The 17943-nt window shown below is 34.6% G+C and overlaps 1 protein-coding gene across 1 annotated transcript in view; it reads left to right on the forward strand.

Moving 5' to 3' along the window:
* LOC109087827 (chemokine-like protein TAFA-2) overlaps nt 1–17585 on the forward strand; it is an 80230-nt gene extending 62645 nt beyond the window's left edge. The window contains exons 3-5 of the mRNA XM_019102024.2: nt 9627–9776; nt 12135–12259; nt 16831–17585. Of these exons, the coding sequence (XP_018957569.1) occupies nt 9627–9776; nt 12135–12259; nt 16831–16842 (287 nt within the window). The 3' untranslated portion in view covers nt 16843–17585. The remainder of the gene's footprint in view (nt 1–9626; nt 9777–12134; nt 12260–16830) is intronic.
* Nucleotides 17586–17943: the final 358 nt, after the last annotated feature.

Consider the following 17943-nt stretch of genomic DNA (forward strand, 5'->3'; position numbering starts at 1 on the left):
AGGATGATCAGAAGAAATGGACAGCACCTGAGTTAAATATATGAGTGTCACAGTAAAGGGTCTAAATACTTAGTACCATTAGATATTTCAGTTTTTCTTTTTTAATAAATGTGCAAAAATGTCAACAATTCTGACATTTTCTGTCAATATGGGGTGCTGTGTGTACATTAATGAGGAAAAAGAATGAACTTAAATGATTTTTGCAAATGGCTGCAATATAACAAAAACACTAAAAAATTGCCTATAAGAATGAATACTTTCCGTACCCACTGTATATTTTAAAACATATATTTAAGCACTAATGCTGTGCCTATAAGAACTTGGTATTACAACACCTCTCATAACTCACAACTTACTGCCACCTTAGGATGAAAATACTTTTTTATTTCTTATTTGCAAGTTACTTTGGGTAAATCTTCTAAATTAATAAATTGTAATATGCCTAATATAATTGCCAGAATTTGGCCATTTTGAAATTATTGGTCAATAGCTATATGCCTACTTGGGTGATAAACAGAAATATTAGCTCTTCATTGTGTTAGTTTCAGAACCTACCAACATCCTTATATAAAATAAAATATAAAAATAAATAATTTTATTTATTATTTACTTATTGATTGATTTATTTTAGTATATATTAAATTATATATAAAAGTATTTTTTTTGTTTATTTATTTAAGGAAATATTACTTTACCTTAATTTAAGATCAGCACACTGTATGTGATTGTCTTAAATATAATAATAAATATAATTAATTATAATAATATTTAAATTGTTTTATCCTGCATGTCATACAGTGTCCCACAGAGACTTTATACTTATTTGAATGTCTTTGTATTATATAACAAACCAAGTGTCATTTATCTTAAAAAAAATCGACTCTTGGTTTGATATCCTATTTAGTGCAAAGAAATTCATACATTTGATGTTTTCATTGTATAAACTGAAATTATAGTGACCATGGTTCACTTAGCTAGATTACTAGTTATTTGACATTGAAAAGTCCATATAAAATAGCTGCTAGTCATAATTAAACATAATCAATTTGCTAAATTATTATAAATTCAAAATTGCACCTATGAAAGCAAACATTCTTGTATGTATCTGCATGCAATTCATGAATTGAAAGTTCTGTAATCCCAACTCTTACTGCCTTTCTCCAGACTTAGTGCCATTTCTGAAATGCTGTAATAGCAGTATTCCTCACCTTTACTTTCATCCACCATTTGCCAAGTGCGTGTCAAACGGAGACAGCGACTCTATTAGTTTCATGGTGTTGCTCTTTTTCACAACAACTGAAATGTAATAACATTCAGAGAGCATTGACTGAGATAGGTGCGTGGTTCCTCAAGGGAGGACCATTGATCAGGGGCAGGCATTAATGGTGCAGTGTAGAGATGGATGGTGTTGGACAGAGGTTCATTTGAGCCCTTGGCCAATGTGTTCTGAATCTGTCAGCTACAGCAATCTGTCACCAGACCTTTGGCTTGACCACTATGTGCACCCTGTTGTCTGGAAAAGGATACAGCAGGGGAAGGAAAGAGAGCCAGGGAGATCTTTCAAATGGATACCGCTATGATGAATGATATTTACAGAGGGAGAATGGTAAGCAATGATCTGTGGAGTATTTTGGAATCACTATCCCTGTCTCATTAAGCGGTGCGGTTGCGTGTTGACCCAGATTGCAAATGTAATGTTTCTCAAACTGTTTAAGCATTCATGTAAATACATATTTGTTGATTATCGCATTATGGTGATCTCGCATATTAAGAAGAGATCACTAATTAGTTTTTAAAGAGAAACAATGGAAAGAGAAAAACTCCAGTTCTGTTAAATGATAATGATGCCACTTGTGATGTCTCGAGGCATCATCAGCGAAAATGGATTTATTAATAATGTTGAGCTTAAAGGGGTGTAATGTTTATTTGCAGAAGACTGTCTGGGAAATGAAAGGACTGTACCTTGAACTAGTTATTAGCAAAAGTATAAAAAAAATATGTATAGGCAAAATATAGAGGGTCAATCAAAGACCAGGAAAAAAGGAAGAAAAAAAGGGAAATTTACCAATTTTGTCTGTCAGTTCTACAATTTTGTGTTATAAATGCAAAATAAATAATGCAAAATAAAATCATTTGCAGTACTAATGGACATTCTGTGTGACAATTCATATAGTGAAATCCATTATTTAATATATTATTATATTTTAATAATTTATTATTATTAGATATTTTCCCCTCACAGGTGAGATTATCTATGATAAAAAAAAAACATTTTAATTAAAAATTGTGGCATTTTATGTAATTATATATATATATATATATATATATATATATATATATATATATATATATATATATATATATATATATATATATATATATATATATATATATATATTATACAGTTACATTTATGAATTAAATAACATGTTATATATTAAATAACAAATAATGAATGGAAATTCATATAGTGAAATCCATTATTTAAAATATTATAATAACTTAACAATTTATTATTATTATTAGTTATTCTTTCCCCTCAATTGTGAGATTTTCTATGATTTTAAAAAACTTAAATTTGAAAAAAAATTGTGACATTATTTAATTTTATTTTGGATATTATTTTTATATGCCTATTTTATATTCATATTTATATTATTTTATAAACTAAATAAAAAAAAAAAATTATTAAATTATAAAAATTAAATAACATATATAAAAAAATTAATCACAAAATAAACAAACTCTTTCATACTATACACCTAACAAAGTCTGTCAGACTAGACAGCTAATACACAGTACAGTATGGTTCCTACCATCAAAAGCAAACGTTATCATTTTCAGGTACTCATGCGTGTTTCTATTGTGTGCTTTTCAATTTCTGTTTACATCAGCATGAGGTTTTTGGACCTCTGCCCAGACTCGTTCCTGTTTGGGAGTGTTGACTTCATATTAGCCTTCGCTAACCATAGAGGGACTTTAGCTGTGTTTGTGTGGTGTTGTTGTTTTTCTGCAGAACCTGAACGGCCGTATCTTACAGGCGCAAATTTGCTGTCATCGCCCCAGCCTGGGCTTTCCACGGCTCGCTGGTTATCAGAGTGCGTCTTGTGTCAAGGAAAAACACAGTGTATTTGTGTCAAAGATCTGACCTGGTAAAGAACATTTGATGTGACATCTATTCATTTAGACTTTTTAGAGACCCTCTCGCCCCTCCCCACACCAAAACACCTCTGATCAGGTAACCAGTGCGGTGTTGAGACAGAGCGTTTGATCTTCCATTTCTGCAGCCCGCAGATGGCTAGCTCTCTTATCGCCTCATAACAATTTCATAAGTGACTTGCTGTAAATTGCCATGGCGATGGTATGGTAATTGGGTTGTCACTCTGCTTCACTTTCTCTCTCTGGTCAAAGAAAAAAAGGGAGAGAAGCATTTCTCTTTCTTTTCGCTGCAGTCACACTGAGTAATAAGTGTTAGGACAGACGGAGTGAAAGTGAGCTTGATCACAGTGTCGTGGAAAAAGAGTGCACTCATTTCTTGCAGACCAACTTGGAGAAAGTGCTAGTAATGTGCTACTCAATGTATTTTACTGAACGGCATTTTTCGCACTGTCTCTACTGACCACCCATAATCATCTACAAATGAAGCTTTTCTGTTTCTTTTTTTTTTATCAGTTGTAGAAGTTTGATACTTTGATGGGTCTTCACATTAAAATTTAGTCTACAGGCTTAGGTTAGATGCATGGGAAATTTCTGTGTGTGTACACTACCATTTAAATGTTTAGGATTGGTAGGATTTAAAAAAAAAATTGCTGACTAAAGCCTCGTGCACACTGGGACAACGCTTATTGCCAGCGTTTTTCGAGACGTCTTGTGTGTTCATAGCCAAGCGCTTTTCGCTGGCATTGGGCCGAGTGAACGTGCAAATTCACTCCTGGACATTAGTTGGCGCTTAATGAAAAATAGAAATACCCTGATACACATCAAATCCTATTTGATCTGCAAATCCTCTCCATAAAAACTCCCTCTTATCAAGATTTTTGTAGCGCTGCCACGTTTGTCATAAAGCCCTTTGTGTTTAGACACCAATGAGACCAGCAGCTCTACATTCATCTTGCCTCGATGCATCTTCTTCGTCTACTCACTTCCTCTTCATCGTTAGGTATCACTAATGTGTGCTCGGCAAGACTGTTTTGTGCTTGAGCGCCACCAAGTCGCATTTTACTGTAACTTCAGCAGCTCCAGACACATGAACAAAAGTGCCAATATCATTGGTCTGCCAGTTTTTAATGCGGCGTGTCAAACCAAAAAAACGAGCCCGAGGCGTTTTTAAAAAATGGCACTTTTATGCCTGGCGTTTTGCATGTCGGTGTGCACACTCACATTGTTTAGTCATGAGGCGTTAAACGTCCCAGTTAAAACAAACTTAAAGACTTAATACGTACAATAAAAAAAAAAATAAATAAAAATTAAAATACAAAAAAATTATTTCAAATTATGTAGAATATATTTCAAAATATAACTTATTCCTGTGATGGGGAAGCTGAATTTACAGCTTCATTACAGTATCACAGTTTTCAGCGTCACATGAGCTTTCAGAAATCATTCTAATATGCTGATATGCTTTTACATTTACATTTTTACATGCTTTTATACATTTCTTATTATTATCAATGTTGATAACAGTGTTGCTTTTTAAGCTAAGGTGTTCTGTGGATGTGCCCATGTGCACTGGCCAGTGCACCATTAATGAATACTTCATGATGTTATTTAACTCTCGGATGACTAAATCAATATTACCCTTCCTTCTTCGTTGAGCATAGAACATTCATGGAGGAACAGATGGTTCTTTACAGCCATGAAGAGTCAGTCCGTCTTGGATGTATCAGACTCTGTACATCATGCAACGCACACACAAAAAAAAAAAAAAACAAAAAAAAAAAAAAAAAAAAAAAACACACACACCATCCCTGCTCCATTGAACCGGTGAGGCTGATATTGTCTGTCAAGTGCCTTGGGTTGGAGAGACTACCAAGACTCTTGCGATGAATGTGTGTTTGGCTCCAGAATGGAGCTACCGACTTCATGAATGCTTTAATGAATGCTGTTAAGCATGTTGCATTAGGCATGTTTCAGGACAGGTTTAAACCTGCATCTTCCAACTCAGTATATGGATGCTTCAACCTTACTTTAAAATATCAGAAGTTTCTGCTTCTGCCTTCTTTTTTAAAAATAAACACTATATTATATAATGCAATGACATTTAACATATTTACATGGTTTAGTACTTTGTTGTGATACAGGATCGAATCTGGTCTCCAGTGGTTTATTTTTGCTCTTGGTTAAACAGACTCTGTCACTGTAGTTATTAGCTTTGAGGATGCAAACAGAGCTTTGCGTTTGAAACGTATGAGGGGAGTTAACAGATATGAAGAGGCTTTGTTATTGCTCATGAGTAATTGTTGCCTGTCACATGAAATGAAAGCAGACTGTACGGTTAAGTATCCCTTTATGCTTTTGTTTAGCATGCCAACATAATAGCTGTTTTGATGTGTCCTCGGCTAATGACGGTTTAATCATTTGTTTACTATGAGGTATATGGTGATATTTAGTCATCCTTTGTTTTAACGGTTACGCACCTCACTCTTATTTTTTCATCCAGCATCTCCATCACAGTGTTTCTGGGGGAAAAACAACCTTTGAATAGCAATTTTGTGAACACAAAGTCTGTCATCTCTCTCTCTTGCACCAAAGCAGAGGGTCGCTGTGTTATGCTAATTCAATAGGAGCTTAGTAGGAACATTTGATATGTTTTCTCTCCTTTTTTGTTATTCGTCAATATGTTCACTGACTATTTGTGGAAAAAGAGCTGCTTGGCTCCAAAAAAGCCCATCAATGACAGACTGAAAAAGCACAGAAGTAACGCAAAAGGGGAAAAAATGGCTTCTTAATGCTCATACTTGCATCTGAGGCAGCAATCTGTTCTGTTTTATTTTTAAAATGGCCTTTACCCTTGTGGAGAATGTCACACATCCCAATGTTAGATGATTTTACCCTTCAACTCACATTAATGAGAAACTGCATGGAGACTCTTAGATCCTAACCACATCTGACAACTGCCAGCAACATTTGCAAATCCTGTGAAATAACCATATGTTTGTCATTGCTTGAAAGACTATTTAGGCTGTTGTAAAAACCATATGTTTGGTTTTTTAGCTTTATTGTATTTGGAAAGGTATTTGATATTTCTAAGAAAAAGTATCTGGACAGTTTTTCAAAACTTAAAATATTATGAGTATCTTTGCATTAGATAAAAGAGAAGTTACTTTTTCACCGGTTTGCTTTCACCACAGAAAAGAAGAGGGGATCAGTTTCATTTCCCTCCCTTTGAGTTAAAAACACAAATAAATGCACAGCCATTTGCATCGGTTCTCTGCATCGAAAATATATGAATGTTGAACCTCAACTTTTAAGGCTTATTTTGCGGCATGTACAGTATATAAGCCTTTCAATGAGTTGCATCAAGAAGCTGTAAAAACCGATTACACTCGCTACATCAATCAAATAAATTAAGCAATCTCACAACTCTAACCAAAAAAAAACAAAAACAAAACAACAATTAGGCAATCTCACAGTTTGAAGCATGACTCTATCATAGGAAATCAACAATGCTGTCATGAATAATTAAGCGAAGCATCTTCTCATTGGATAAGAACACGCAGTCTCATGAATAATTATGAGACACCATTATGATATATTAAAAGAGAACACGTTAACACAATGTAATAATATTTCACAGTTTTACTATATTTTGCCTTGGTGAGCATGACACGCAAACACACAAATTTATGTTTTACACACATGTGAAAATATGTAATTTTTACAGAAACACTTTATACTGTATATCAAATAAGCTCCTTTTATTTTGCCTCCAACTAGTTCATCCATACCTTCACAGTCTTCATTGGGATGATGGTGCTTGTCAATGTGGGATCAATGGATGTGATTGTGGTGTTGAAAGCAGTGCCTAAGAGCCATGCCAGCTTCCATTACTGTTAGCGCCCGGATCGCACCCCCTCCTGCTGCTGAGGCAGACGTTCCCTGACTCTGCCAGACGACCAGCCTGCACACCTTAAGTGAAACATATCGATCGTAGCTATTGCAAGTCCATGGAAATTTTGCACAGATGTCCAGAGAAAGACAAAACATCTTCTTAGAAAAGGTCTCACATCAGTCGAGTATACAGAGCCAAGAAGTAGCTGTTTAATTCTCTTTGTTGGTCCCTGGGCACCTTGCTAAACACTGCCCACTTAATCTTCACAGGAGCCGATTGCTCACGTACACACACACATACTGCCTATAGATTTGGTTGACTTGTTTATGACCTTGGTGAAAGGGTTATGGTTTAATCAGTAGTTTGCACTGTTTCTCCAGGCCCTGCCAACCTGGCTGCTACCCTAAAGGAGAAGCTTTCCCACAGCAGGTCGAGGGCTGATCGGGGATCAGGTGCTCCTGTGTTGGTGCTGATCTCTGTGGCTGTGCCAAAAACATTCTGTTCCAGGAGCACGGCACTTTCTTTGTTTCACGAATTTGATTCGATTTCAGCGTGACCTCGAGTCAAGGAACAGATTTTGATCAGTGCCAAACATAGAAACTTAATTTTCACTGCCAAAATTAAAAGCTTTTGCATTTTCACAGAAGCTCTTGAGTGCATAGATAATATCATTTACATTTATTCACTTGGCAGACACTTTTAACCAAAGGAACTTGCACTTCACTTGAGGTAATTAAGTATGTGTGTTCTTAGGGACTGAATCCATGTCATTGGCATTGCTGGAGTGTTCCTTTTCTTCTTCTTCTTCTTCTTCTTCTTCTTCTTCTTCTTCTTCTTCTTCTTCTTCTTCTTGCTGTACCCATTATTTACAATGTTTTTTAAGAACAGTTTAAATGATTAATTTTAGGATTTTTATTTTTAAGAAATTACTTTCTTTTTATGCTTATTTTTAAGGATTTATTAATTTATGAAAAATACTACAATAGGATTACTGAAGAACACGTTTTTTTTTTTACTGATTTTTTTTTATTTTTTCATTTTTAAATTATTATATCAATATAAAAATATGCAAAATAAATATAAATTTCATTTCAGCAGTTGTTATACATGTGCTTTTACTTACCTTTGAATTAAATTGTGTGATATCATATGTATTGGCTTTATATCGGCCGGCCTGCTCAGATATCGGCATGAGCATCAAAAAAACACTTGTTAAGAAGAAATGTATTGTTAAAAAAGTTTTGTGAATCCAGCAGGTTTGTATTGGTTTATGTCTGGTTTTGTGTCAATATTTGGTTTTAAGTGTAATCTTAAAGTCATCCATCCAGGAGCAGTTAATGGTTATGCTTTTTACTTCTCCATCAACTCTGAGAGCATTAAATCAATCTTAATCAATCTGCACATTTTTAATATAATCATTTAATGGCTAATTTATGAGTAGCTACATTTTAGAACATTATGAATATATCATGCCAGTACATGTATGCAAATGTAATTTAGCATAGACTTTTTAATGCTCAAACCATTTTTCACATCGCTGCTCTACCAGAGAAGCCAAACACACATCATGCCAAACTCCAGCTTGTGGAGTAACCCATCCCAGTTTGTTTCTCTTATAGATTTTTACAAGCACTGTGCAGTTGGAAGGTACACAAATAAAGGCGGTAATGCACATTGAATGAGTCAAAGCAATCATTTTCTATAAGCTGTTGGAACAAACTCCACCATTGAATATTCAATTTGCATCCGCTCAAACTTTTTGAAATTAACTTTGGCCCTGGAGTGTGTTAGAGCTGAGATAATCACACAAAGGGGGTTCAGCCCTTCACCCGCTGGCGTTTGCATCGGTAAATCTCTGTTTTTCTTTCTCAAGCCCACAATCGGCCTACCGCTCGACAGAGCCTTTTGTGCGCACGTTAAAGGCTCTTTATTGATCGGAGGCAAAATGTTTTTAATGTTGTTGATGAGATTTTGAGATTGGCCAGCTAATGGGAAAATGGAGGCCCCTTTTTCAATCAATTTTTAACTCAAGTCTTAAATTGAAAATCTTTACCAATGCAATTAAGGCTGATTTGAAAGGTACACTAAAACTTTCAAAATGTTTTTATACTCTTTTCTTTTTTAAACTCCTCAATTTAGAGCTTCAAAGTGATGTGTGAATACACGATTTTAAATGCTAAGTAACGTTGCTCCCCGCTGTTGTTCAGTCATAGGTGAAGGATAAACAAAACAAAATGAGAATAAATAATATGCCTGAAAGACCTTTCTAGATGCATAAAGGTCCATGATTATCAATTAACCGTTTTACTTGTAATTACGAAAGTGAAGCATAAAACCCAACCCGTTGATCACAGGGAACGGTTTCTTCTGATTTCTGACCTGAGACAAATCAAACTGCTTGCATTAGCATTAATTAAACTGTATGCTGCTTCCACGTCAACAAATTCATTTCCATTGCAGCCACCGGCAGCAACAGAATATGCATTAGTGCCTCATCGTTTCCTTTGTTGGCGAGGAGAGTTTGAAACAGCTGGCTGATTTTAATAGACTCTGTGTCCTTGTTGTTTTTCCTTAGTACACGTCAAAGCGGGAACCTGTGAGGTCATTGCAGCCCACCGCTGCTGTAACAAGAACAAAATCGAGGAGCGCTCCCAAACTGTCAAGTGTTCTTGCTTCCCTGGGCAAGTTGCTGGGACAACAAGAGCGGCTCCTTCCTGTGTGGACGGTAAGACATTTGTTTTTGTGTGTGTGTGTGTGTGTGTGTGTGTGGTTGTGTGTGTGTGTGTGTGTGTGTGGTTTCTGATTTGATTCTATGAATCAAAGTAGTTTATTATTTATGTTATACTTGATAGAAAGATAAAATATTAGACTTTTATATTATATTTTCACTATCTATTTATACTAATTAGGATAAAATTAATATATATTTTATCTTTGTTTTGTTCTTGAATATTACAAATTAATTGTTTTATTTATTAGAAAAGAAAATGTACGGTGATGTTTTCAGTAAACATCAAGGAAAGCCATGCTAATGTAATGTTACATGTCTACAAAACATGGTAGTACCATGGTATAATTTACAGTAGAACACAGTAGAAAATACACATGAAGTAACTTGTTGCTTTTGCCTGTTATATTATTTTAAAGATTAATGCTCTTAAATGAAACCATCATTTTCAAGTCTAGCTGCCCCTCTTTATCTCAGTCTCATCTCTCTGGGCTGTCACTTCTGAGTCAGGGTCCGTTTGAGTGTGACACCGTCATCCTGCTGTTCACTCGAGTGCAGCGTGGGCTGCTTGTCTAATAACATGTCAGCAGCCCCCTCACTGGACAGGTCAATCGATCTTGATCTTCTTTTCTGCCCTCTAATGCATCTGACAGGTGCTGCCACCCCCTGCTGAGCACCGAGACCACAGCGCATGAATCTACCTGCTGTATGAGGACAAAAGCCACTACACTTAAGACTGAAAGACGCTTGACCTCTCTACACTGTTTTTATGCGGTAGATTGTGTCTACATACTGTGGGTTGTGAAAGTCTGACACAACATTGGAAATCTGGGATTTTTTCACTTATTTGTTGATAACGTAATTTGTATTGAAAAAAAAAAATCACTAGTGGTCTTAGACTTTTGGACCCCAAAAACACAATTAAAATTTTCAAAGAAGCACTTGTAGAAAATCTAACCATTTTAATTATAGTTGCTATGTTAAATACACTTGTTATTGCTTGAGAATGAGAATATCAGTGGTGGCCAGTTATACCATGTTTAATCATAGTAAAACTGCTATTTTTGTAGATTTATGGGAGTGTATACAGTACATACTTAACTATTTGCAACTGAAACAAAGTTGGGATGGAAGATTAAAGATTAAAAGGCTCATTCTTGGTAGCCTTAAAAATGACATCAAAGCTTTTTATTGCTAATTGCAAATGTTTTTTTCTTTGGAAGACAGGACATTCTCATTTTAGAAAGCATTTTATTGAGCCACAAAATCTCTATGTACAAGGTCATGAATATTTTTGGTCTGCTTTCCTAAATATATATCTGTTAAAAGTTTCACCCAGGATCACTAAAAAGTGTGCTTGTGATGATATTTCTGCAGAATGAAATTATGTTTCTGCTTGCATGTTTTGTGGCACTTTGAATGTACCAGAGGGGTCCATCTCAAGTGCAGAGCTGTACCAGTTGTGCTACTGAGCAAATTTGCTACATCAGAAAAGCCATACATATGAACCTGGTTACAGTATGTCATGCAAACCTCAAAATGTATTAGTTTACAAATCATGCAGTATGTGCGCTAATTTGAGGTCATAACATAATATTATGCAAGGAATCACGCAAATAATCTATTAAATCTATATCATACTAAATAAACTTATTAAACGGTGCCTCTGTAATCAGAATTTGTGTGAAAAGGAATAAAAGTTGTTGGTGTTTTAATGTTACTACTAGTGTTCATATTAGCTGGAAACTGCAGTGAATTTTATGTATATGTGCCTTTTTGGAAATTGTAGGTAGAGGTATGTTTTTCCATTGAGCCTAAAAGTTTATTTTATCATATAGTTGGATTCAGCTGATAGATGTGGACTTAAATCCACAAACTTAAATTTTGATATCCTGCGAATTATCCTCTCTGCCCCATATTAAAAGTTGAGGCCTCAAGCTTGACATTGTCTTCCTTCTGCTTCTCAATTCCCCTTCACCCTCAACATTGTGCCAATCCCCAGACCGCAACCCTTGTCATCTTGACATGAAGGAAGAACAGTGAGCGTCGAGCCCACATCGGATTGATGGATTCAAACCGTCAGCTTTGAATCAAAGACCTCCTCCCTGACTAGCCTCATTGTTTTCAGGAGAAAGAGATACAAAGATGTAGTTTCATTTCATTTGACAGTGGAAGTGAGCGAGATCTTCTGAGGGTTTCTCCTCCTCTCAATCTTCATTGCTGCATCCTTCAAAATTTTGGATGCGTGGTGATTTGGGCTTGTTTATTTCTCGTTTTGGCAGTTGCCACAGAGTGAGCAGAGTGTTGAGATTCTCACTTCTTTCTTTCTTTCTTTCTTTCTCTCTGTCTGCGCAGCTTCTATCGTAGCACAGAAGTGGTGGTGTCAGATGCAGCCGTGTATGGAGGGCGAGGAGTGTAAGGTGTTGCCGGATCTTAAAGGTTGGAGCTGCAGCACGGGGAACAAAGTCAAGACGACCAAGGTGAGAGGGAGCCCATCCAATTACAGCACAGCACATTATAGCCATCATAATAATGCCAATACCAGCTTGGAAAATAAAAAAATAAAACAAATAAAACATACAAACAATAAAACAAAAAAACAAATAAAAAATAATAATTTAAAATTAATAATTTATATATATATATATATATATATATATATATATATATAAAAAATTTAAATTTAAAATATAATATTATTATTAATTACTGAAAATAAGTATTTGAAAATAATAATTTAAAATTAATAATTTATCATTAAAAATATATAAATATGAAATAAAACAAATATAATATATATTATATATACATATATATTAATTATATTTACATATTCATAATATACAGTATGAATATAAATATATTTATTAGTTAATTTATTAGTTAATATACTGATCATTTTAAATTGGATAAATAACATCTGATCAGTATTCAGTATTATGATATTATAACAGTATTATAATATATACCCCACATTTATAAAACTAAATACTAAAAACTTTTTAATTTACATTTTAAAATCATTTTTTTTTATCCTAATAATTATAATAATATCAGTGTATTGTAATAAATATACTGATCATTTTAAATTTGATAAATGTGACCCTCGACCACAAAACCAGTCATAAGGGTCATTTTTTTTATTGATATACATCTGATTTATAAGCTTTCCATTGATGTATGGTCTGTTATGGTAGGGCCATATTTGACCGAGGTACAACTGTTTGAAAATCTGGAATCTGAGGGTGAAAAAAAAAAAAAAAAAAAAAATACACTAAGTAATGAGAAACTATTGTCCAAAAATTGTCAAAAAGAAGTTCTTAGAAATGCATATTACTAATAAAAAATTATGTTTTGAAATATTTACAGTAGGAAATTTACAAAATATCCTCATGGAACATGATTTTAACTTAATATCCTAACGATTTTTGGCATAAAAGAAAAAATTGATAGTTTTGACCCATGCAATTTATGATTGGCTATTGCTACAAACATACCCATGCGACTTATGACTGGTTTTGATATCATTTGATATCTGAAATGAAAAGGCTTTTGCTAACTAGTGTTAGCCATTGCTTCAGTTCTTCCTCAGAATGCACTAGCTTTCTGCTTTCCTCGACTGTCATGCTTTCAGGTTGTTAGTAGTCCTTGCATTTGACACTGTCTTTAAATAAAACACAATCTGGAATCTAAGTCAACCTTTATTGTGCAACAAAAGCCTAGACAAAAGAAACACAATGTGGCATTGCATTTAGGAAAGTCATTGCAAGGCAATGATGCGCTTCCACAGGTTAATGTGAGTTATTGTTTTTATGTTTGCCGCCACATGTTTGTGAGCTGCTGTGTATGTACGGTTGACACGCAGGGCTTGTAGCCATCCATCAGACTGAGAAGTTTGACTCACCAAATGCCTGCGCTTCAGTCGAGTCCTCCATTATTCATGGGGCAGAGGGGCCTGCGTGAGGCAGAACTTTTTTTACTTTAGCCCTTTTAATAATTCATGCGGCTGCACTCACGTTAACAGCAGGCAGACCTCTGAGGTGTTGGGAGCTACTCTCCAACCTGGGCTTGATTTTTGGGGCCCTCCAGGCCACGTGGACATGCAGTATAACCGCAAGAAGAGATCCCAGGAATGATGAGGGCATGATGGGATTGTTTAATCTGAGGTCTGATCTCTCTGATCATTACTTTTGAACTTTGCACCACATACCTTGATTGAATTAAACTGGACATATAATGCATTTTTTCCATGTTCTGAAGTGCTAATTATGATTTATCTTTTTTAAAATATATACTCAAAATTATAAATTGTGGTTGACAGTGGTTTGTTCTGAAAAAAAAGTGATGAGAATTGTTGCCACACTGAACTTATGAGTCTATAACAATGACATTTTAAATTCTTAAAACCACAGCAAAAAATTAAGATACATGCTAATTTGTAAATGGGGGGAAAAAGGGAAAAAAGTTATTAAATATAACATGCACTACCATAGTTTGGGGCCAGTTTTTAAGAAGTTTATACTTTTATTCAGCAATGATGCATTGCATTTATCAAAAATGACAGTATATTGCAACAGTTTTCAATTTCAAATAAATCAAGTTCACTGAGATTTCGAATTTTTATAATGTATCACAGTTTCAATTAAGCAGAGCAACTGTTTCTAATATTGATGATAATTATTTTATTTTTTTGCCTGAATTCAGCATATTAGAAGGATTTCTGAAGGATCATGTGACACTGAAGACTGGAGTAATGATACTGAAAATTCCGCTTTGCATCACAGAAATAAATAATATTTTAAAATATATTCAAATAGAAAACGGTTATATTAAATTGTAATAATAATTCACAATATTACTGTATTTTTGATTAAATAAATGCAGCCTTGTAAAGCATAAGAAACCTCTTTTTAAAAACATAAAAAAAAAAAAAAATTGTACCGACCCTAAACTTACCCTAAATACTAAACGGTAGTGTAATATAGTTTATTTTATTGTATTACGTTAACACAAAGTTTTGAATAAAGTTTTGTGCAGTATGACAAATTTTAATATACACCCAGAAATATCCTGACCTGATAGGAAAGATCATATTCTCAGTAGCACAGTCTGAGCTTGTTTCTGTTGAATTGCCGGTCTAGTGAGTCCATGTCTGAAACAGAGAGGGAGGTAGGACGTGAAGGAGATGGCGGCCAGGACACCTTCCACTTCCTCTGTGTGTCCTCCGGCTGCCTGCTGGCAATGACCTGAAGGTGTAGATTACACTGGGCTTCCCTTAGCAGCCTGCCAGTCTGGCCTCATCCACAACTATAGAGACCTGCCCTACCCTGGCCTCTGAACCCAGAGCCTTGCGTTTGTGTTTCAGAGCTGGAACAGGACCAGACTTGCATGCTAAACCCTCCCAGATCCAGAGGAGTTAGCGGTTCCGGTCCCTCAGTGTGGTGCTCTCTATTTCGGGCTGCTACCGCTGAGCTCATGCTGGTTGTGTGGTTAATGACACTTGTAGGTGACAATAAAATGTGCCTGTGTGAGCATGTGTCAGTCCCAGTATTAACACCCCATGCCTTAGAGGAAACTTCTAATAGAAGAATTTTCCATTTGTATAGCGCTGAAGGCCCTCTAATGATCAAGAGATAATTAGTTAACACTCTGTGATTGTTGTCGTTGTTTTATGATGATAAATACTGAAGTGTTGTAATGTTTAGTCTACAGCGATGACACCTCACATTAACATTTCAGTGGGCGGTATGAAATCATTGTAGAAATGGCACAAACAAGCAAATAAATAAAAAAAACAAGTACCTAAAAACCATATAGTTACATTTTTACCATGATATTGGGATGCTATATGTGTGGTTTTATCATGATCTAAATGTGTGCCACTTTGGAAGACCAATGGTTAATTTTATATTAGAATAATTAAATTTCACCATGGAAAACTGAGGGAGTTTACAGCTTTTACAGATTTTACTTTTTTTTCAATAATGAACATAAATTTACGTCTGCGTCAACTCAACTGCTGTCAAATGTGCATTTCAAAGAGAAGAGAAAAAATTGACTGTTATTAACATTGTATCTTGCACTACAAACTGTGCTGAAGATACACGTCATCAAAGTCAGGCAACACAAACCTGTTTTTATGATTTGAAACAGTATCACTCAATAGAACATGCAGAAACAAACAAACAAAAAAATAATAATTTTTCTATTAAGACTTTTTTTGTTGTAAAAAAATGACTGGACAAGTGTAAGAATTCAAAAATGTTTGTCATGTTCTTACCATAAAGAGTAGTTTAAAACCAAAATTAACACTCTGTTTTCTACTTTCACTTAAGTGCAAAAATTTGCCTTTAAACTTGAAAGAAATAAAAATGTGAAATTTATCATGGTAATTATTAACATCGACTGATATGAAATTTAGCGTAAAGGTAAGGATCATTTTTTGGCAATATTGCCTAGTCAAATTTACAATTTAAGTGATTATTATAAACGAATATTAAATAGATTATAAATAGATTATAAATATAAGCCAGTCTTCAGTATATTTCCAGCCATTTATTTTACATTTTTAATTATATATGTAAATGCTGCTTGAAATTCACTTAAAATTGTTTATGTATTATTTTTTTTGTGGATTATACAGCAAATTAAATACTTAACAAATGAAAGTTGCATTATTTGACTCTTTTTTTTTTTTTTTTTTTTTTTACTTGTTGGATGCAAAACGAACGATATCACAATATGTGAAAGTTGAATTAAAACTATTATTATACATTATATTTTGACTCTAATATAAAATAAAACAAACCCCACTCGTAATGTAAAACAAAACAATAAAACAAAAAAAACACAATATAAAAAAAACAATAAAATAAAATAAAATCAAATCAATAAAAAAACAAAACAACTTGTCCTGCACATGCACATGCAAATACTGTATATCCACTGGTATAAATGGTATTGCAGTGGTTTGAAGCTGATTTTTATCCAGTCCAGCTTTGCTGAAATCACATGAAGACATGAAATGATAACTTGGACTCCTCTTTTTCAGGTCACACGATAGTCTGGGACCGATATACATTTGGGACTAGCAGCTTTTTTTTTTTTTTTTTTGATCAAAGCAATGGAAATTAAGATACATTGACTTCAAACTACTTCACAACTATTGGGATCAAGTTGTTGGACCTCAGCTGAATACTAATATCACTTGGAATGGACCATTTAAACATGGAATTTTTCTCTCTTTTTTCACCCCCTCGTCTATTTTCGCTCTGCCAAACCGCCGTCTTTGCTTTCTAACAGTGTTGGACAAGATCATACACCATGTAAAGTAAATACTCCATAAAAATCAACATGTGGACCAGTTCAGAGACGATTCTGCGATTTCAGAACAATGGATTACATTTCCTTTTTGAAGCGAAAGTGGACTTGAAAGGTTGGCTTATTACTTGAATCATATGTTCCAGAGGCACTAATATTCAGTCCCCTATCCTTTGGTGCCAATATTTTCTTTCTTCTACTATGGGCAGACTTTATGATCATTGTGAAATGTATGCTTTTTGGGTATGGTTTTGGGGGCACTCAGCTCCATTTTGAAACAGACTTGTGCAAGAGCAAGAGGCAAATATGACGCTAAGAATTACCACTATTAATAATGGATGAAAAAGTTGAAGTGGTCTATGGAAGCTTGTGAAAAAGAAGATAGCAAAAAGATTTATTGTTTGTTTTTAAAAGCCTCAGTGGCCAATATTGAGTCAAAGTGTCAGTATTATCTCAAATAAAAGTATCTCTATGGGAAATCTCGTCCAATTGTAACTTTGAAGCATGATTACTCTGCCAACATAAAAGAAAAACGCATTTAAACGTAACATCCACCCACCAACAGAACAAAAAGAATAAACAATCAGACATCTTTCATTATCCATCTGTCACAATGCATTCGCCAGCTTTGATAAAATCTTCAAGAGCATCAAGATGTCACATGACTATGCTAATGTTCGCATTGAAATTGACATGTAGCCACTGACTTTGATATATAGATTTATGTGCAGATGCCACGTTATTAGCATTCAGTCAGTGAGTCACGTAGCGCTTTTGCAGCTGTCACAGAACACTTCAGACTGACTTGCGCAGGGCAGGGCTAATGCTATTAGCATAATACCAT

Source organism: Cyprinus carpio, chromosome B6 (assembly GCF_018340385.1).
Source record: "Cyprinus carpio isolate SPL01 chromosome B6, ASM1834038v1, whole genome shotgun sequence".
Lineage (NCBI taxonomy): Eukaryota > Metazoa > Chordata > Actinopteri > Cypriniformes > Cyprinidae > Cyprinus > Cyprinus carpio.